This window comes from Salvia splendens, chromosome 20 (assembly GCF_004379255.2).
Source record: "Salvia splendens isolate huo1 chromosome 20, SspV2, whole genome shotgun sequence".
NCBI lineage: Eukaryota > Viridiplantae > Streptophyta > Magnoliopsida > Lamiales > Lamiaceae > Salvia > Salvia splendens.
The window spans coordinates 4,223,341-4,245,176 of NC_056051.1; the positions used below are offsets into that span (position 1 = coordinate 4,223,341).

General features: G+C 37.7%; 2 protein-coding genes across 3 annotated transcripts; both read left to right on the forward strand.

The window, feature by feature from the left end:
- The first annotated feature begins 11,220 nt into the window (after positions 1 to 11,220).
- Positions 11,221 to 16,326, forward strand: LOC121782663 (nitrate regulatory gene2 protein-like). The gene is made up of 4 exons (XM_042180609.1): positions 11,221 to 13,360; positions 13,963 to 14,177; positions 14,456 to 14,679; positions 15,193 to 16,326. The coding sequence occupies exons 1-4, from the start codon at positions 11,557 to 11,559 to the stop codon at positions 15,977 to 15,979; spliced, it is 3,030 nt and encodes a 1,009-aa protein (XP_042036543.1). The 5' UTR covers positions 11,221 to 11,556; the 3' UTR covers positions 15,980 to 16,326.
- Positions 16,327 to 17,506: 1,180 nt separating this feature from the next.
- LOC121780875 (protein disulfide-isomerase-like) lies at positions 17,507 to 21,831 on the forward strand. 2 transcript variants are annotated; one of them, XM_042178516.1, is made up of 11 exons: positions 17,507 to 17,768; positions 18,204 to 18,234; positions 18,339 to 18,626; positions 18,702 to 18,890; positions 19,014 to 19,139; positions 19,732 to 19,869; positions 19,954 to 20,073; positions 20,321 to 20,438; positions 20,654 to 20,766; positions 21,172 to 21,368; positions 21,465 to 21,831. In XM_042178516.1, exons 1-10 carry the CDS (start codon positions 17,593 to 17,595, stop codon positions 21,361 to 21,363), a joined length of 1,491 nt encoding a protein of 496 aa, XP_042034450.1. In that variant the 5' UTR covers positions 17,507 to 17,592; the 3' UTR covers positions 21,364 to 21,368; positions 21,465 to 21,831. The 2 variants fall into 2 exon arrangements, with proteins under 2 accessions (XP_042034450.1, XP_042034451.1); XM_042178517.1 differs by having other exon boundaries at positions 21,469 to 21,831.
- The last annotated feature ends 5 nt before the right edge of the window (positions 21,832 to 21,836 follow it).

Genomic DNA, 21,836 nt, shown 5'->3' on the forward strand with positions numbered 1-21,836 from the left:
TTCAATCATGATCAAATTTGGTGTGGACCTTTTCACTCGAATGGTGCACCAAATTCGGTTTTTGGTAGATCCCACATGCTTTTAAGATTTTACTTTTCTTTCAAGTAATAACAAATAATATTTTTAATTATTGTAAATAGAGTTTATGTGTGCTTTAGTCTACGATCTGATTTATGTTATTACATTAATTTATTAAAAACATGAATATATAACTACGAATAGAAATGACTAAATAAAGTAGAGTACTTTAAGGAATGCGATTTCTAGCGTAAAACATTGAGGTTTAATGTTTTTTGTACTAAATTTATGTCATTTACGTTTTTTAATGATTATATTTCACCTAAATTACATAGGGGCATATAAAAACATTAAACATATAATATTCATACAATTGATGATAGGATTATTACTTTTATGTGCTTTTAGCTTGTAATAATTGGTCGAGCCCAGATTCGTTCATTTAATAACGTGACACCTAGGCATGCCCTCACCCACTATTGAACTAAATACTTTATGTTTTTTTTGCTCAAAGAAAAATAAAGGATGAGAGAAAACTCAGAGAGGAAAGAAACCACAAAGGAAAAAGATTGCAATTTCATGGAGGAACGACTAATATGAGGATGTTCGCACGGTGCAGACAGATCAACATTATAATATCCAGGGGCGGACGCAGAAATAAACATTAGTAAGGGCTATATTTTCAAAATATAGTTTAAAAATATTTTTTAAGTAATTTATATGATTAATAAGGGCTTTAATATAAATATAGGTATAAATTATGAATACATTATAAAAATTTATAAAAGAAAAATGTTAAAGAAAAATTCATTAAGGGCTGCAGCCCTACCTTTTCTCTATGTGGGTCCGCCATGATAATATCATGAGGAAATAAGACATTTTTTGGGGTTTTTTTCAAGGAAAAACGTTATTAGAGTAAGATCGATCTTCAATTTGTCCATACGAAAAGATAATCAAAGTTTTGAAGGTGTTCACCAAGACATGGCAAGTCATTTACCTACTTTATTTTTGAAGAAGAATAAAATAGAAAAGATACATAGATACAAGTCGAAAATGCCAATCTCAACCAAGTGATTAGACATGCACAAAACATACATAAGACTAACACAAAAGTGGTCAATCCCAACAAGGCACAAACAAACTAACTCTCGGCATGAAACATCGCTGAGGAGAGCTTATCCCTTTACGTTCTAGGTTTCAAAATCTGAAATTCGAATACTCCGCTGATCCATCTTAACAAGTGCCTATAAATGAGGAGTTGAGGTCCTAAGAGAAGTGAAACTATAATCGGCGTCACAAGTAAATTTACGCAGAACCATAATTTTTAGAATAAAAACTTGACTGATAGAACCAGGATGTCATTTTAGCCCATGAGAGGAGTTGCATTTCTAAAATTGAAATTATCGATCTGATTTCGAGCATAACCAATAATTTTAGTTTAACTAATGCATCACAGTATCCAAATAATTAAAGAGGTTACAATTTTAGTTTAACTATGCATCACTAAATCCAATTAATTAAAGATATTATGGTGTCTAATAAAAATGAATTGGAACATTTTGAATCTCATCACCTAGTGGCACTCACAGTCACAGCTAACATGCTACTTATCTCTCTCTAGATCCATATAGGTGGCGTTCGGTTTTCAAGATAAAATAATACTAGATACAATATAGGATTGAGTTGTGAGATTATTTTAGTCATAGGGGGTTAGCTATGACTAATTATCCCATGATTATCCATCTATAATTAAGTTGAGGGACTAAATCTTATGAACTAAACACACTACTAATTTAATCATAAGATACAATCTTGCAAACCGAACACCCTCATAGTATACAGAATAATATGAACAGTGTTGATTGTCTGATATTAAGCGGCAGAGCTATCAACCAAAATATTGATTGTTACGTATCAGTTTGTATTTAATACCACTCTATGTTTCTTGTACGTATAGTATAGAGTAAGGTACATAAATTTAATATGAGTGACTTTCCAAAAGCTGTATTAATTTCTGTAACATGAGATTTACCCATTTCATGAAAGCAAAGGATATATATATTTAAACAGAATTAGGTAAATAGTAAAGTACTATCTCCGTCTCATATTAAATGTCACATTTTGCCATTTCGGTCCGTCTCACAATAAGAGTAACATTTCACTCTCTACGCTACACAGAGGTCAGGCTCAACTACCACGTTACAATATCATTTGTTTGTATGATTTTTTTAAAATTAAAATTAAAATTAGTAGAGAAATTGTGTGAGTATTTGGGGGGTTGGGTTTCCAGATCTGAAGCAGTGAGTGTGCACATGGGCAATGCATGTGGTGTGGATGGTGTGTCTATTTTTGGATTATATCTATGTTAATACTCTCATTCACATGACTTCCAAGACCTTTGTCTCTTTTGGGCCCACATTTATGTGGGTGGGTGGGTGGGTATTATTTTGTTAGAATTTTAGATAATCAAAATAAAAGTATTTTAGTGAAGAATAAGTCACATATCATTAAAGATGAAAGAGCATATTTTTGTGGGATAGAGGGAGTATGTTACAACAACAAAGCCGCGTCTCATTTTAGATACTCCATCCGTTCTCTTTCCTTTTTAGTTTGTCTCACAAGAATATATACTTTCAATTTTGAAAACTTTTTTCTCTAGATGTGACACATTCCCAGTAACAAACATTAGTTACTTTTCCTTTCTATCTCTATTACTTTATCAAATACTCCCCCCGTCCCACAAGAATATGCACTATTTCCTTTTTAGTTCGTCTCATAAGCATATGCACTTTCTAATTTTGAAAAATCTTCTCTCAATGAGGTGTGACTTATTCTCCACTAACAATACATTAATTACTTTTTCTCTCTAACTCTCTCCTAATTTACCAATTTTACATTAAAACTCGTATCGAACTTAAAATTTCGACATTAATTCGTGAAAAGATGAGTGTGTGAGTCAATGTGCATCTAGTATACACCTGTTTATGTTAAATAAATATGAAGAAATGCAGTTTAATTAACAAAACATTTCTCTATTTTTCATAAGTTGGAAGTGTAAATAATCACAGCACCATGACATAACTTCTCAAATAAGGTAATTGGTTGTTCTTAATCAAAGGTTATTCGTCATTTCTCAGATACATATTTTTGTCATTTTAAATAAGAACAAGAATAAGGGTTTTAAATTATAGTGTGTGACTGGCTGAAAATGATTGAAGTAAGCATAATTAATAAATCTATTCTCTTAACATCAACTAGTCATTTTAGTGAACTGTATATGATTTTGACAATAATTGACTTAGATCCAACATAAAGATTCTTTCAATTTAAAATATAATTATTTAATAGTACTTTCTATATACCCCACACAAAAAAGAGAGGTTGATAATTTAACTACGATCTGCAAAACACGTTTAAAGCTAAAAAGAAAATGCGCTTTTTGCGTGACAAGACCTTAAAAAGAACCTATTCTTTATAGAAAAAAGTCAGAAAAGTATAATATGGGCCGAAAAAGTGGGCCATACTAATGAGTTTGGATGGCCCACTTGTGTATCGCCCTTTTGAAGCCCAGCATCATTTTCTATCGAATATTCAAAACCAGATTTATAAAGTATTTTGTCTTTTTTTATTGGGATAATAACATTAAATGACAATAAGTGTAGTAAAATATTTTTGCAATATAATTTGAAAACGAAATAGCATACTAGTATTTTTTTTAATATAATTGTCTTGCACAAAATGAAAAGTTTGGTAATACTTAAAACAATGTGACTTTATTAAAATAAGAAAATAAAATTCAAATATTTTAATGAAATGGTGTCACTTCGTGCATCAACAAAAGACATAATCCGGTCCCAAAAATTGACAAAATTGTGAATGACACGTGTTTTAATGTGAAATTGATAAAGTAAAAGAGATATAAAAAAAGTAAGAGATAGGGAGAAGAAAAATAAGAGAAGTTGTGTTAGTGGTATGTGGGATCCACATTATTAGTGTTATGTGTTTGTTCAAAACTTTTCTTATTTAGACTTTGTCTGATTTTGGGAGACGGTCCAAAATGAAAAAACTAGTTTATTTTTTGGGAACGATGAGAGTATTTTGTATAAGGAATGAGACAATAGTGAAAAAAAAGGTATTGTTAATATTCATTGTTTAAACATTATAAATTAATTAAAATTTCTTTTATTTCCTGTGTTTAAATATCTGTAATTATTCATAATATTGAAATTAAAACTACTTTTACTAAATCACGCGATAAAGCATAGTTAAAAGTGAGGTGCATATCATTTAGATTCTCTATTCGATCGATACATTTGTCGTCTACTAAGAATTGAATGGATTTACTATACTCATGTCAATTATTACAAATAGTAATAGTAGTGAATTATGAAATTATTTGCTATTCAAACTAGATAATATCATTACCGACAAGTTCAATCACATGCTCCATGTCTTCGTTTCATCCCCAATTATTAACATGGTTCAAGAAATATAATTAATGGAGTCGGATATTAGGAATAAGATCGTCATTAATGTCGGAAGGCAGAAGCACTACGATGATCATAGTTGGCAATTGATAACGAATGATGAATGTACTTACCCAAGAGGGCTATAGCAGTGCTACTATAACGTGAGATTATCGATAATTCCAAATGCCAAAATTAATGCAATTTTAGGAGCCTCATATTATGGACCAAATATGAGAACTTATTCCAAAAAATTAGTCTATTAGAAGAGATAACTCAATTAGTTTTTTACAACAGATGTGAGACATTAAGTCCGTAACACTATATATTGTTGGTCGGTTGGTCAACCTCTCGATCCCATTTGGCTCAACCATTTCCCCATAGATTCATCATCAAGTTGGCCCAGTCTTTTGTTGCGGTGCATCGCATTGTGTGCGCCACATGAAACCATGCTTTTGATTATCGCACTAATTAATCATCTATAAACACTCTAAATTCCTCACAAATGATTTCTTATTTACCATGACTTATAAACTCTTCTAATATATTGATGATTTTTATTTTATTTTATTTACAATACTACTTTAAAAATGGTAGATAAAATATTAGAAAATAACAACTAAAGTAAATAAATCGATTGGACCTCAAAATGGTTAGATGACATTACTTGAATCCGAAATTTTTAGAAAAATCTTAATTTGATTCAATTTAATTTGATATGCTAACCTTTTACTTGCTGGCATTTTATTATTTGATCAATGGCAAATTCAGCAATTAGAGTTTTTGCAATGGGAAAGCTTAATAGTAGAGGATAAAACATGTTACTTGGCATTTATTTTGCGGTCAATGTCAAATTCAGCAATATGAATAGTTTTGTGATGGGAAAGCTAATCCAGGATAACCACAAATTCACATTTCAAATTGACCAATTCACAAATTGACATCATGGTTTAATACTCTTTTCCTCCTTTCCTTTTTATTTATCCAAATCCTAAGTCAATATTCTTAATTTGTCTACTAGATTAAGAGCATCCATAGTGGAGAGCACACCGCTGTCCGTCCATCCGTGCCAGCGGCACGACACCGCTGTCCGCCGCTGGCACGGTGCTGCTTTTAGCTAAGAGCACGTTTGTGCCAACGAGCAGGGCGACATGACGTGTTTCTATTGGTCGTTGGCATTTTTTTATTTTTTTTAAAATTGAAAATAATACCAAAAATTTTAAAAATATATATTTTTGGATTCCCAAAAATATACAGATTTTATTACCATTTTTTTGAAAATTTTTTTGAAATTTTTTTAAAAATATTTAATCCCAAAATTATCTATAAATACACACATTCATCATCCATTTGGGCGAAATTCAGTCACGAGTAGTGGGATTTTTTAATTTTTTGAATTTAATTATGTAATTTTTAATTTTTAGGATTTAAATTATGTAATTTTTAATTTTTAAGACTTTAATGAAGAAAATTTTAATTTTTAGGATTTTAATTATGTAATTTTTATTTTTTTTGTAATTTGTAATATTATTCCGGTTATTTTTAATGCATTTTAATATTGTGGAAATGTTTTTATTTAAATTGAATAATAGAATGGTGGGACCTTGAGCATGTTCTTGCGGAAGAGCACGGATGTGGGTGTTGTGCTCTTGCCTAAGATCAGATAGTAAAAGTGGGTCCGGGCCCACATCCGTGCTCGTTGTCAAGAGCACGGATGTGGATGCTCTAAAGTTATTATCATTAGTAGACTAGTAGTACAATATTATAAGTAATTATCATGATACGTGTAATTAAGATAAGCTCCACAATTATCAAATAGGAGCAGTCAAAATTGTTTGTGCATATTAAAATTCTTAATACCTTGTCCCACCTTGATTTGGTAACGATCCTAGCTCACCTATAACGGTATGGATAACCCTCTCCCTAATATGGCCTTTTAAGGGGTGACTGACTCATTTCTAATATGGTATCAGAGCGGGTCCAAGTCGATGATGAATTTTTCTCTTTATCTCTTCTCTTGCCTATCCACGTGATGGAAGTCCGATGTGTTAATACGGTCCACACGTGAAGAGGCGTGTTAAAATTCTTAATATCTTGTCCCACGTTGACTTGTTAACGATTCTAGCTCACTTATAAAAGTACGGATATATAAAGTGGTGAGGGCCACTGCTGTATCCTGGGGTTTACCTCTGTGAAGTCTGAACACGTCTCTTTTTTGCAGTGAATTGAGTTGAAAAACCCACTACAATTTTTATTAATATATTGAAATTTCTACAATATGTTCCATACCATAGCAAACAGACAGCATAATTTAAGAAATTTGTCTGTAAAAAGTGAAAGGGAAAAGACAGATAATAATAAAAATTTATAGAGAGGAGTAATGATGGGTAGAGTTGTATTGACAGCACTCCGCCACCAATGGCGGCTTTCGCGAGGCTTCATCTACTGCCTCACTCTGACACTCTCCCTCTCTCTATTTTTTTAAAAATAGTGTAATTTAATTTACTTCAATTATTTTCTATAATTAAAAAATAATTTCATAGGTATACTTTTTTGTTGAAAATAGATTTTAATGCAAAGGTGGTAGAATAAGAGACAAGTAGTCCTTTATCCCATTTAAAATGCCAACCTCTATCCTTATTAAAATATTTAATTACATTTAACAACTCAACTTAAAATTTCATGCCACTCAGTTGACATCTTGAATGGAACAATGAATATAATTAAATATTATTAATGGATATTGGAAAAAGAAATATATTTTTTTATAAATTTAAAAAGTTCATATAATTTATAAGACTAAAAAGGACATGCTTTGTATACAAAAATAAGAATCTTGTATAAAAAATACAGTAAAAATTTTCAATCACAATTTTATAATATTCTCTGTCATTTTTAGATGTCGTCAACTTCTAATTAACCTATTTTGCTCACGTACATGAATGAATGATATATGATCTTTTATTCTGCTAATTAGAGTTCATCGCATAATTTGCATGGGGCGAAATATTTTGAGGATGTATTACCCTAAATACCTTCTCAATAAACTAATTTATGTTTCAACAAATTAATTGATAAAAACATCTTATTCTGTCACAAATGACTTACAACAAAAGTAGGGTTAAATAGAATGGACACCGCGTTTAAGTATATAATATGTAGGTATAATTTATTCAAATTATTAAATTAAAATAATGCCAAGTGACATGTATAACGACCTTTATCTCCATGATTCGGTGATAAAGTGTGCTCAAGAAGTATGGTTGTAGATGCAATTTTCTCGTTATTATGCATTATTATGACTCGATGTAAAAATTACTTTTCTGATTTATTAATTAATGTTCTAATTTATCAGTTTAGGATGTTTGTCATTAAATGTGTCAATTCATTTTTTACTGAAAGTGTTTGGTTATCAAATCTAACATTCTGTTAATAAATTCATATTTATTACAAAATTATTATATAAAAATATGATATAGTATATTTTTATTTTTTGTATTTATATTTCTTAAAATTAATGTAAGCAATGTGTGTATACACCATAGAAGTAGTATAATATTTTATTAAATGAACTGTTATTGAAGATAAAAATGACTGTAGACTGTATAATTAGAGCATCAGCAATGGAGGCGTCAAAACCGCGACACCAATTTTTCGCCGACACCAGTTCTGACGCCGAACCATTGCGACCGGCGTCGGCGAAATCGGCGTCAATTTCGGCGTACCCATGCCGATTCGTGTGGTTACGCTGGTTCTAACGCCGATCCTCACGGCGCCATTGTAGGCCCTGGATCGGCGTCAGACCGGCGTCAGAATTTAATTTTTAATTTTTTTTTTCGAAAACACTATATATACGCGCTTTGGACGTCATTTTCATTCGCACCACTTGTTTTAACGAGTACTCTCTCTATCTTTCTTTCTGTACAAGATCAATTTAAGAAATGAGTAATGCCGGTGGTAGTGGTGGTGGTAGTGATGGAGATGCTGATGAGTACGAGCGTATGCTGAACGAAGAGCTAGATGCCTATACGAGTCGTGAGGTTGATCGATGGATGCAGAGTTATATGCAGCCGCCGGTACCTCGCCCACGACCAGTAGTCCGTCGTCGACAAGTGGTTGATCGTGATCATGTAGCTGCACATCAGCGCCTGTTCACAGATTACTTCGCAGAGGAGCCGCGTTTTAACGCCAACCATTTCAGGCGTCGTTTTAGGATGAGGCGGGACTTGTTTATGCGTATTGTTAACGGTTTGGAGCAGCGATATCTGTATTTCCGCTTCAGGCACGATGCGGCTGGCAAACCCGAACACACCCCTATTCAAAAGTGAACTGCGGCAATCAGGCAGTTGGCCTACGGCACTTCAGCAGACATGTGGGACGAATACCTCCACATCAGTGAGACGACTGCCCTCGAATGTATGAAGTATTTCTGTCAGGGCGTGATTGAAGTATTCGGTGATCAGTATCTCCGAAAGCCTACCCCCGAAGATTGCCAGGATCTGCTGCGGATGCATGGGGAGCAGCATGGGTTCCCGGGAATGTTAGGAAGCATAGATTGTATGCATTGGAAGTGGAAGAACTGTCCCGCTGCCTGGAAGGGGTTCTACACGACCGGCTACAAGGGAAAGAATCCCACGATGATCCTCGAGGCCGTTGCTGATTACCGGCTGTGGATTTGGCATGCGTATTTTGGGATAGCCGGTTCGAACAACGACCTAAACGTCCTCAACTCGTCGCCCCTTTTCAACGAGCAGTGCCAGGGCGTCGGTCCGGCCATCAGTTTTGTCGCCGACGGCAACCAGCATGATATGGGCTACTACTTGGCGGATGGGATATACCCTAGGTGGCCCGTCTTTGTGAAGACGATCCGGTGCGCATCAGATGCGAAGAAGGCCTACTTTGCGACGCGGCAGGAGTCGGCGCGAAAGGACGTGGAGCGCGCATTTGGTGTGCTTCAGGCGCGATGGGCTGCAGTTAAGGGACCAACGCGTTTGTGGCATGTCGACTGCATTGCTGATATAATGTACGCCTGTATTATCATGCACAACATGATTGTCGAAGATGAAGGTGTACAACTGACTGATTGGGCCAATGACGATGATGAAGCCGGTCCAAGCCACGGCGTCGCCGCCGCCAACGTACGAGGTGGGGTACCTCACGATGAAGAAGCCCTTCTCCAAGCACATGCCGACATGCGTCAGACGGAGGCTCATATTCGACTCCAAAGTGATTTAATTGAAGAGTTGTGGGCGCGGAGGATTGGAAGGCATTAGTTTTTATTTAAATTTATGTAATTTTTTTAAATGTATTTTTTTTAAATTATTGTACTTTTTAAAATTTTAATAGTATTATTCAATTTTCCTATATTAATCTCGTAAATTAAATTCTGTATGTTGCTACAATTGTAAATTAAATTTATATAATTGTTATTAGTGATGTGGATAGGCTATGTGAGGGCTATTTGATGTCCAGTTGCATGTCCAGATGATGTGGCAGGAGGATTTTAGTGCTAGATGATGTGGCAGTAGGAAGGCTATGTGAGGGCTATGAGAGGTCCTAGACCATTGTGGATGCTCTTAGAGCATCCACAATGGTTTTCGCTCAGCTATAGCCCAGCCATAGTCTAGCCACAAACTCCTCCTGCCACATTATCAGCACTAAAAATCCTCCTGCCACATCATCAAAACAAGCAAATAGCCCAGCCATAGCCCAGCCACATTACTCAAAATTATATAAAACAAATAATGAACAATCACACAAAATACGGAATTAAATTTACGCCACAGATAGGGGAAAATGCAACAATTTTATTTAAATTTTAAAAAAATTACATTTTAAAAAATTACATAAATAAAAAAACTAACTCCGAGTAGTCCTCCGCGCCCATAACTCTTCAATTAAATCCTTTTGGAGTCGAATATGAGCTTCCATTTGGCGCATGTCGGCATGTGCTTGGAGGAGGCCGGCTTCATCGTGAGGTACCCCACTCCGTGCGTTGGGGACGGCCACGCCGTGGCTTGGACCGGCTTCATTATCGTCGTTGGCCCAATCCGTCAGTTGTACATCTTCATCTTCGACAATCATGTTGTGCATGATAATACAAGCGTACATTATATCAGCAATGCAGTCGACATGCCGCAAATCGAGTATATATAGTGTTTCGAAAATAAAAAAAAACCGCTGGTCTATGCGCTGGGCGATCTGGGTGCTGCAAGCGGATCGCCCAGCACATAGCCCAGCGGATTTTGACCGCCTAGCGCTAGGCGAAATTCATTTCCGAAAAACCGCTCGGCGGTTTTCGGCTCCTGCAATGGTTCGCCTAGCGACTGCCTAGCGCCGGCGCTCGGCTAGACGGTGCGCTAGGCGCCATTGTGGATGCTCTTAATGACTTGCTTGGACTCCAATTTCCTTATGTACGTATATTTTTATTGTCACACGTCTCGAAGCAGAAGTCTATCTCTTTCTTTATTTCTCAGAATTTCACACACATAAATGAACGTTTTTCAACTAATTCAGCACGTATGCCTACACTTCATTCAAAGGAAAAAAATGTATTTATTGCATAAAAATATTTTTAATATACGTACGGAATGATTATTATAGAACACCATTTATTATTATTCCATAACAATCACACGAGCAATTTTCCAAATTAAATGTCACACACGTACAAAATCTACATCCCAAAATACGTATAACTAATTTTCATAAATATTTAGGTGGATTTCTACTTCCATATTTTACAGGAAGATCCGTATTTAAATGGACGGCGGAGGATGAATCTCGAAATCTGACGGCCAGGAAACATCAATAAGCTTCCAAAAAACCCTTTCCCAAAATCTCTTACCAAAAATTCGCTACAGCAGAATCCAATGCGCACTTGTACTTCCCCCTTTATGAGTTGTACCACGCCGTATAGCTGAACAAACCCACACCCGCCATTGACATCCATGGAAATTTCTCTTTCTCTTTCTCTTTCTCTTTCTCCCCTCTCTCTCTAGAAAAAGAGATGCAATCGCCGCGGGCGGAGGAGCATTCTTCTTCTGCTGCTGCTGCGGACGCGCTTTGACCAATGGGCTGCAGCGCGTCGAAGGAGGACGACCCGCCGCTCGTGATCCGCTGCCGCGAGCGGCGGGAGCTCGTGCGAGCCGCCGCCAACCACCGCTACGCCCTCGCCGCCGCCCACGTCTCCTACTTCCGCTCGCTCAAGGAGGTCGGCGACGCGCTCCGGAAGTTCGTCGACGAGGAGCTCGTCACCGCGCCGTCGTCGTCGTCGTCCTTCTCCTCGCCGTCGCTCACCCTGTCCCCGAGCTCGAAGAAGAACCGCGGCAATGGCGCCGAATCTCCCCTGCATTTGCACAGCGGCGACGAAAGCGAGTCGCATTTGAATCTGTCGGATTCCTCCGATGAGGAAGACGACGACTCCGAAGATCACAATCACCTTCACCACGGCGGATTCGACGGCAACGAAGCGCGGAATCATCATCAACACGGCAATCACGCGGAAGAGAGAGCGAGGAATTTGAATAACGGGGATGAATTTTATCCCTCTCGTTTCCCACACGATACTTACAGTGGATATAGTAACGGTTTTTTAAGTGACCCATTCGCGAATCCGAATCCGAATCCGTATGCGTATCCGAATCCGTATCAGTACCCGATGCCACAGCGCGAGCCCTACTCGGATCCGTGGAATCAGCAAGGGGTTCCGCCTGCGGCCGCGGCGGCGCAATCCTGGTTTTTCTCGGGTAACCCTAACGTGTATTACATGAAAAAATCAGCTCCGGCGGCTAAAACGGTGGTTCAGGATCCGCCGAGTTATGGATACTCCGATTCGTATTGGCATTCTCCGGCGGGGTATGGTGGTAATTACGGCTATAATCCGGCGGGTTCGCCTCTGGGGATGGATAATAGGGAAATTGGGAGAGGGAAACCGGAGAAGGAGCCGCCGCCTCCGCCGTCGCCCAAGGTTTCGGCGTGGGATTTCTTTGATCCGTTCAATGCGGCTGAAATCGGGTACGGTAGCTATTACTCTGGTGGCGGGTATGGATACGGGTCGAATTACAGCAGCCCGGATTCGACGGAGGTGAGGGAGAGAGAGGGGATACCTGAATTGGAGGAAGAAACTGAGAGTGAAGCGTATAAGGACGCTCTTAATGGGGGCAAATTGAGTTCTGCTGGGAGCAGTCCTCACTCTAGGGCGGCGCGGAGAGATAACGAGACGAGTTCAAGATCAGTGCCGATGCATAGGAGTGAGAATGGTAATTTGAGATCAAAGCCGCCGCAGAGAAGTGAGTTTAGCTCAAGGTTGCATAGAGGTGAGGATAGTTCAAGATCAGTGCCATCTAGCAAAAGCAAGGGCAGTTCTAGATCAGCTTCACTGCACAAGATCGATAGTAGTTCAACGTCTGTGCCTTCTTGGAGTAGTGAGGAGAGCGAGAAACCATCCATGCCACTGTATAACGACGGGAACCATCCAAAGCCATCAGTGGCTTCACATTATGGTGAGGAGAGTGTGAAGCCATCAATGCCAACAACTCCACATGGTGAGGGGGCATCGTGGGTAGATGGAGAAACCGCTTCGATTAGTTTAACGGATGAGAAAAGCAGCTCGGATCATATAGTGGTGAAGAGTGTGGATGAGGGTGCTGGCAAGAAGAAAGGGGTGACATTTGAGGTGGAGGAGACATCAAAGCAGGATGGTGATTCTTCAAAGTTTAGTAGTGTTACTTTGTCGTCGCCTCGTGGCACAAGGGATCTGAGGGAAGTTGTTGCTGAGATTAGAGATGATTTTGAGACAGCTTCTAGTTATGGGAAAGAGGTGGCCATGATGCTTGAAGTTGGGAAGCTGCCTTATCAGCCTAGCTTTCTAAAAGGTGTCATTTTCTGCTTATACAATTTAAATTTTCTGTTTTCTACTTCAAAATCTTATATCATATCAATCTGCTGAACATTTGCTTCATAAATCTCAAGATTCATGAATAGCTTTTGATTCTATTTGCTTGTTGTTATCATTCCTAGAATTTTATATCCGACTGAATCTGCTGCGGCTAATTTACGGTACATAAAATCTTCGGTAATATAAAGATGGGCACAATCTGAATCTACAAAGTGTATGAACTGCCAAGTTTCATGTCCTGCTAGTAGTTCATACATGTGGACAGCCATTCACATATTGCTAATATAGATTATGTTTTTATTGGACTCCTTGACATTTTCCTATGAATCATCATGCCTTCTTTCTGTGCAATATCAGAGTGTTGTTGTAACTACTGAGATTGCTATTTTGGGAATGGCGCTGCCCCTCTTTTATCCATTAAAAAGTTGTGTGCTGTAGTTTTTTCTGTGTTTCTATGTTCCTGTGGTTGTCAATGTAAACTGTAATATATTGATTCTATGGATTAATATTTTAGATAAACACCTTCCTTCTTTTGGTCATGCTGACTGCTTTGTTGAAAACTAATTCATACTTTTCCAGTAATGATGTCCCGGATATTGTATCTCATACACCCGTCGACAACGTTGTGGGAGTCCCCCTCAAAGGAATATGCAAAGTTAGCTTCCAGCACAATGAAGATGGCAAAATCTTACTTTGAAGATGTTGGGAATGATGTAAACTCAATGGCTTGTAACCTCTCGTCTACTATGGATAAGCTATATGCTTGGGAGAAGAAGTTATGCAAGGAAGTGAAGGTAATTTCTTTTAGCTTTTTGGTTTCTTGATTGCTACTGGAAACTTAATTACTCCCCTTCATTAACTATTTTAGCTTGGTAAGAGAAAAGGAAAGACTTCTCAAATAAATTGATTCGCGAGATGTAAAACTAAACTAAAGAATATGTTCCAGTTCCACACACGCGAAACTGGCGATTGCTTCTTATTAATTATATTTTCAGTTTCACCTTTAAATTCGTTTTAAGCCCTGTCTTGCAATTCAATCTTGCTGAGTTTTGATAGGTTATTACTTTTATAGGATGAAGAAAGAATCCGGACAATGTATGAGAAGCAGCACAGGAGGCTAAAAACGTTAGATGAGGAAGGAGCCGAAGCTCGAAAGATGGATGCTGCTCGGGCTTCTATCAGAAGATTACTTACAAAGCTTGATGTTAGCGTCAAAGCGATTGATTCCATTTCAAGCAGAATACACAAGCTGAGAGATGAAGAATTGCAGCCCCAGCTTGCTGAATTAGTTCATGGGTATGAATATGATACAGTGATATTGACATAGCTATTGCACAAACTGATGCACTCATCTCACCTTATTTGCCTATGATGTTTTCAGATGCTTTTCTCCTAACATATAACCATTGCTGATAATAGTACGCTATTTCAGAGTGTGCAATTCATTCCCATCAAGATATTTATTTAAATTCGGCTTTTAATCAGAAGGTGATTTGAAATCATCTGTTTGCTTTTTTGTTCGTGATTTTATTTAACACGACGGCAATTTACTAGCTCTTCAATAAATGCTTTATTCATTTGATATATGGTACCGATCCAAAATTCGTTTCTTCCTCTATCTCGATTTCTACTCTATTTGCGTTATGTTTCAGTCGTAACTTTTGTTGCCTCAAATCTTTTCCAGTGTTCTTGTTGAAGTGAGGAAGTGTTGCATTAAATTGGTTTTTCATTTTGCAAACTGTACCTGTAGTTTTATCCTTTTTTGCTACAAGATATCCATTTTTATGAACTTTATGATGTGATATATAGGCTTACCAGAATGTGGAAGGCAATGCTTAAATGCCATCAAAAGCAGTTCCAAGCTGTAATGGAGAGTAGAATGCGGAGGCTTGAATTAAATATTGATCAGCAGGCAGATTCAAGTTCGCGGGCTGCTACTGAGCTTGAAAGGGAGCTTCGTGTATGGTGTGGACGTTTTAATGATTGGATTCGCTTTCAAAGGTCTTATGTTGAGTCCTTGAACGAGTGGCTTATTCGCTGTCTTCAGTACGAACCAGAAGAGACCCCAGATGGACCCATTCCCTATTCCCCTGGAAGGCTTGGAGCTCCTCCCATCTTCGTAATTTGCAACGATTGGCACCAGGCAATGGAAGCCATCTCTGAGTCGAGGGTGGCAAGTGCCATGAATACTTTTGCGTCAAGCTTACACCAGCTATGGGAAAAACAAGATGACGAGGGGCGTCAAAGGCTGAAAGCAGAGTATCTTTCAAAGGATTACGAGAAACACCTTAGAGCAAATCGTATGGAGAGGGGGAAAGCAGGTCTAGATCAAGATGCAATGTCCGTGATCCCATCGGATAATAATAGTGGGGTGTCGGCTCTGGATGACCTGAAGGTGGACTTGGATTCCATGAAACACAAATTGACCGAAGAGAGGCTGAAGCACAAGGATGCTATGAAATTGGTGCATGACGCAGCTTCTGGTAGTTTAAAGGGTGGTCTAGTCCCGATTTTCAAAGCCTTGGAGATCTTCACTTCAGAAGCTGTCAAAGCTCACGAACATGTCAGGGTGAAGCAACCGGGGAAGGCCTCTTGATGAGGCGCTCCACGCCTATAGCCAGTCGGGGTTACTATTCAAGCCAGTCGGTGAAGGAAACATGTAAATTGTTCAGTTGTTGGAGCAGCAGATGAGATGGAAGAATTTTGTAGCCAAATTTGTTTTTAGGCAACTAGTTTTAGTCGGGGAAGTGCCAGCTGGAGACGGTCCTCTCTCAGCTCGTGCTGGTAAAGATCGATATGGGAGAATTCGTGACTGTTTGTGGAGACCTGCAGATGAGTATCACAGCTGCGGCAACGCCCTTTTGTAGCCAAGGAATATAGTTTTCCCTTAGTTTTGTACAGAGATTTCATTTATTTATTGATTTGCTGGGTTCGTTCTTTAAATCTAGCTGGGATCAGGCTGATAATTGCATCATGCTCTCATTTATATCATTTCTTCTAATTAAAAATTTACTTGTCTGATGTGGTTTGCAAAAACTCTTAACAAGTTTGCGGCAACCACTCAAGAAAAAACCCCAGAACTCTTTGTCATCTTAAAATATACTTGTCTGAATGTGGTGTGTGAGGATTGCAGAAGTAGCGAAAGGGCTGTGTGTTAAGGATGGATTTTAAAAACAATAGAAACAAAAAAAAACACTGTACATTTGAGCTTGTTAAGTATTACCAAACGAATTCGATTTGATAACCAAACGATTTGTCCACGTGAGAGCATCTCCAATGGCGGCGTCAGCGTAGGCACGCCGATTTTTCGTGGACGCCGGTGCTGATGCCGAACCATTGCAGCCGGCGTCAGCAAAACCGGCGTCATAATCGGCGTGCCTACGCCGATTCTTGGACTGACGCTGACTCTCACGGCGCCATTGTAGGCCCCGAATAGGCGTCAGAATTTTATTTTTTTATGTATTTTTATGGTTGGGCGACGACGACGACGGCGGCGAGGAGTGATTTTTTATGTATTTTTTTGTACTTTATAATTTTTGTATTTTTTAAATTAATGTATTTTTTTATAAATTATTGTACTTTTTTATAAATTTTAATATTATTATTCAATTTTCCTGTATTTGTCTCGTAAATTAAATTCCGTATGTTGCTACGATTGTAAATTAAATTCTATAATTGTTATTAGTGATGTGGATAGGCTATGGGAGGGTTATTGCATGTCCAGTTGCATGTCCAGATGATGTGGCAGGAGGATTTTAGTGCAGATGATGTGGCAGTGAAAAGGTTATGAGAGGGCTATTGCATGTCCAGAACTATTGGAAATGCTCTAAGTAATTTCAACTGCTAATTAAGATAAATTTTCCCAAATTAGGACCAGGTGGGACAATTTCGAGTTTGACATTTGAGAGCACTAATAAATGAATTACTTAAAACATATTACTACTAAACAGCAAAATATATTAAATGCTTTATTTAAAGCAGTAGTAAATGAAACTACATTTATTTGACTTAATAGTAATTCAATGGCATCGTTCGTTACGAAAGGACAAAGTTGTAATTTAACGTACTATACATTATAAAATCTCGTGAACCTTAAATCCTTATAAAACCCCCAAATCCCAACGCGTGGCTACGGGTATAGTGTTGTTCCTCACGAGCTAGTAACGGAATTTGAGAGGAATTTTCTTCCAGCTGAGATCTACAATAGCCATGGCGTCATCCAATTTCTGGATGCCATTGTTGCTGATCGCCTTCGCCGTCGCCGCCTCCATCTCTACTGCCGAGGAATCGGAGTCCAAAGAGTTTGTGGTGACGTTAGACCACTCCAATTTCACCGAATTCGTCGCCAAGCACAAGTTCGTCGTCGTCGAGTTTTACGCGCCCTGGTACTGCTTTCGAATTTCATTTTCCGCCTCAATTTATTCTGGATTGAGGCATTTGCATCTATTTTAGTATTTTACCTGTTTTGCATATTCGATGGATTTGATTAGTGTATGGGAACCATACTTGACGTGCGTGTTTCCTAGTCAAAACTTTGACGGATTTGGTTTTACTAGTTTTTACTACCTTAGATACGAGTCTACTTGATTAACTTTTGTGAGTAACTCGCTAGAACAGAGAGAATCTTAAATTACCAATGAAATAAAATAGGGTGAATTATTTGATTGTATTGCTAGTACTGATCGTATTTACTTGTTTTCAATTAGTATGTCGTTTGTTTCAGTACTATAATTGCAGGAGAGAAAGGTTGATCTTCTGTTTTAACGAATTAATTTATTGGATCTGAATTCTCCCACTGATATTTGGATATGTTGTTACAGGTGTGGTCACTGCAAGAAACTTGCTCCAGAGGTGTGAATCTATTGATTATCTGTTTGAAATAACTTTTTGCTTATAACTAGAAAGTGTTACTTAAAGTGCTGTTTCCACCTTGGCATATGTTGTTGAATTTACAGTATGAAAAAGCTGCTTCTGTTCTAAGCACAAGTGATCCTCCGGTTATCTTAGCAAAAGTTGATGCAAATGAAGAGCAAAATAAGGCCATTTCTAATGAGTTCGAGGTCAGAGGTTTCCCCACAATAAAAATACTGAGGTATGGAGGTAGTGTTGTTCAAGAATACAAAGGACCTCGAGAAGCAGAAGGAATTGTAACCTATTTGAAAAAACAAAGTGGTCCTGCAACCTTTGAGATTAAAGCCCCAGAAGAAGCCAATTCTGTAATTGATGACAATAAGATTCTTGTTGTGAGTTCCCCATTCCTCTCTCTCTGATGCATGTACATATGATCGACACTAAGATATCTGCTGTGATTTATATAGGTTGGTGTATTCCCTGAATTTTCGGGAGAGAAGTTTGAGAATTTCACCACTTTAGCTGAGAGGTTGCGTGCTGACTATGAGTTTGGTCACACTTTGTCTGCCAAAGTTCTTCCTCGTGGGGACTCATCTGCTACAGGGCCTCTTGTTAGATTATTGAAGCCTTTTGATGAACTCTTTGTAGACTTCAAGGTATACATCTCTTGCAATTTGGCTCCCCTGGCATAAATCATGTGACCACCTATATATTTCTCATCCCTAAAATATACTTATATAATCTGTTGTCTTCTTAACTTGAACATAAACTTCTTGCAGGAATTTGATGTTGATGCTTTAGTGAATTTTGTTGAAGAAACTAGTGCCCCAACAGTAACTCTCTTCAACAAGGAACCAAAGAACCATCCTTTTGTTATTAAATACTTCAACTTCCCTAATGCCAAGGTTCAGTACAATTTACTTTTTCAGTTTTTCTTCCTCAAACCAATAAATAGTCTATGCAGACTGCAGTAACTGTGCTACAAAAAGAGACTAAAAAAGTGCATCGAGATATTGAAAAGTATTTCATTTTCGAATTTAGAGGAGTGTGGGTACAATGGGTTCTTTAGAAGCTAAAATTTCTTATAAGAGCAATTTTGATAGTCTTTATCTTCTGTTGTTTGTTAAACACAGGATATTATGAGTCAGTAATGCTATTGGTGTTTCTTAATTTTCTTTTCATTGTCTTCTCTTATACGTTTCATGATCTGAAATTACTAAATGCATCTCCATCATTTCTAGGCTTATGCTTGGTGGTTCCGTGGTTATTTTTTTCTGGAAACACCCACACCCACCATATTCTACACTTTATTTTTCACTGTGAACTCTATCATTTTATGTTTATCTACTCATATTGGGATATTTCCGTTCCTACATTTTTTGGCTGCCTGTCCTTTTATATTCTCCCTCGTGTTTTAATTATTTTGTTATGAAATGCTTAATGGTTTAGCACTTTTCGTAAAGTGAGGGTCATTTCAATAGGCTTTTATATTGCCAGGCAATGTTGTTTCTAAACTTCACCAGTGAACACTTTGACGCATTCAAGTCAAAGTATCACGAGGCAGCTCAGCTTTACAAGGGAAAAGACTTGAATTTTCTAATGGGTGATGTTGAGGCTAGTCAAGGTGCCTTCCAGGTCAGTACCCATTTATGCCTTCTAATTGATATTTCTAAATGTATGACACCACCTGCTGATGTTTGTTTTTTACCCTTTGAAAAGTACTTTGGCATTAAGGATGAGCAAGTCCCAGTCATCATTATCCAGACAAATGATGGAGAGAAATTCCTAAAACCAAATGTTGAGCCTGATCAGATTGCATCATGGGTGAAGGACTTTAAGGTGATACTACCTACATAATTAACTTTTTTCAGGGGTGTTAAGACCCTTGTTTATCAAATTATGAATTGCCTCAGGGTCTACCTTTTTCCCTCATTTGTGATATCAGATATGCCATTTCATTGTTTGATGATATGCATGATTAATGAGGCAATTGATGGATATACATCTTTTTAGTTCAGCAGGAAAATTGTTTTAATGCAGCCTTTGTAAATAAACTAATTGTAGTTATGTTATTTTCCATGTGAAGGATGGCAAGGTGCAACCTTATAAGAAGTCGGAGCCCATTCCCGAAGTTAACAATGAACCTGTTAAGGTGGTAGTGGCTGATACCCTGCAGGACATGGTTTTCAATTCTGGCAAAAATGGTATTTATATGTAGCCCCTGTTGAGATGTTCCTACACTTTAAAATTGTCTGCATGTTAACTCTTTGTGCGCTCTTTCTGGTTGTAGCATTTTTACAGCTGTTTCTCAGTTTACTCCGTGATTTGCATCTGCTTGCTACATTTAAATAGTGTACATTTTCAACTTTGCCTGCCGTTAATCAAACTTGTTTTGATGCAAGCACTATGTTTTATGCAGTTCTGATAGAGTTCTATGCACCATGGTGTGGACACTGCAAAAAGTTGGCTCCGATCTTGGACGAAGTGGCTCTCTCATTTGAAAATGATGCTGATGTTCTGATCGCAAAGCTAGTAAGATTTACTTATTAGTCTATAACTCATTCTCTTAGTTCGTATTATCCATACCATGTTTCCCTTCACTTCATGAGATTAAATGTACGGTGAAAGGAAATAATGAGGTGTAAAATTGGACTTTTTTCCTTCAATTTAGTGGACCTTTTCGCTAAACATAGTGATTGTACCAGTTATTGTAAAACCACCGAGAACCAATTTTGCTAACGAGGAATACTAGATTCCATCTTATTACTGTTATTGTATTCCTGCTTTTCTTCCATCAACTGTCACTGTCAGTAAGCATATGGATTACGGGCTAGCTGAAATCATGAATCTTTTGAGTTTAATATGAACTGGTTTACCTTTTCCTCTTGGGATATCGCAATTTTGGTTTTCATTAATTCATTTGTTGGTGTTTTGTAGGATGCAACCGCAAATGATCTTCCACCAGGGACTTTCGATGTGAAAGGTTATCCGACACTATATTTTAGGTCATCAACTGGAAACCTGCTGCAGTATGACGGAGACAGGACTAAGGATGACATAATTGAGTTCATCAAGAAGAACCGAGCAGCTGCAGCTGTGAAACCGGAGTCGAGAAATGATGAACTCTGAAGAAGGTAAATGGATTTTCTCCCGTGATGCTTCTTCCATTTACCTTTGTTTGAAGTAAAAGGAGTTGCTGTTACTAATATTCGCATTTCATTTGTTTCTAGGTAGGAAAACGCCATTCTCGGTCTTGAAATGATTCAGATGATAGCGACGAGCTTAGCTTAATCACACGGCAGTGGATTGCTGGATTCTACTGAAATCATGTACCTGCTTCTCCCCCTCTCTGCTCTGCTGATATTTGCTGTACCTCTAATCTGGAGCGCGTTTTCTGTTAAGACAATTTTTTCTAGTTTTGAGTTAAGAAATATTTATCGTAGGTTTGCAGAGTGATTTTGGTTAACTTAATTTTCAGATTAGATAGTCTACTTTGATGTTCGTTGCCAAATACTTGAATCGCTAGATGGAAAATTGGATAATTTAAATACAGTACTACATTTTGAAATGGTTAAAATTTGAAAGAATGTCATGCAATAGTG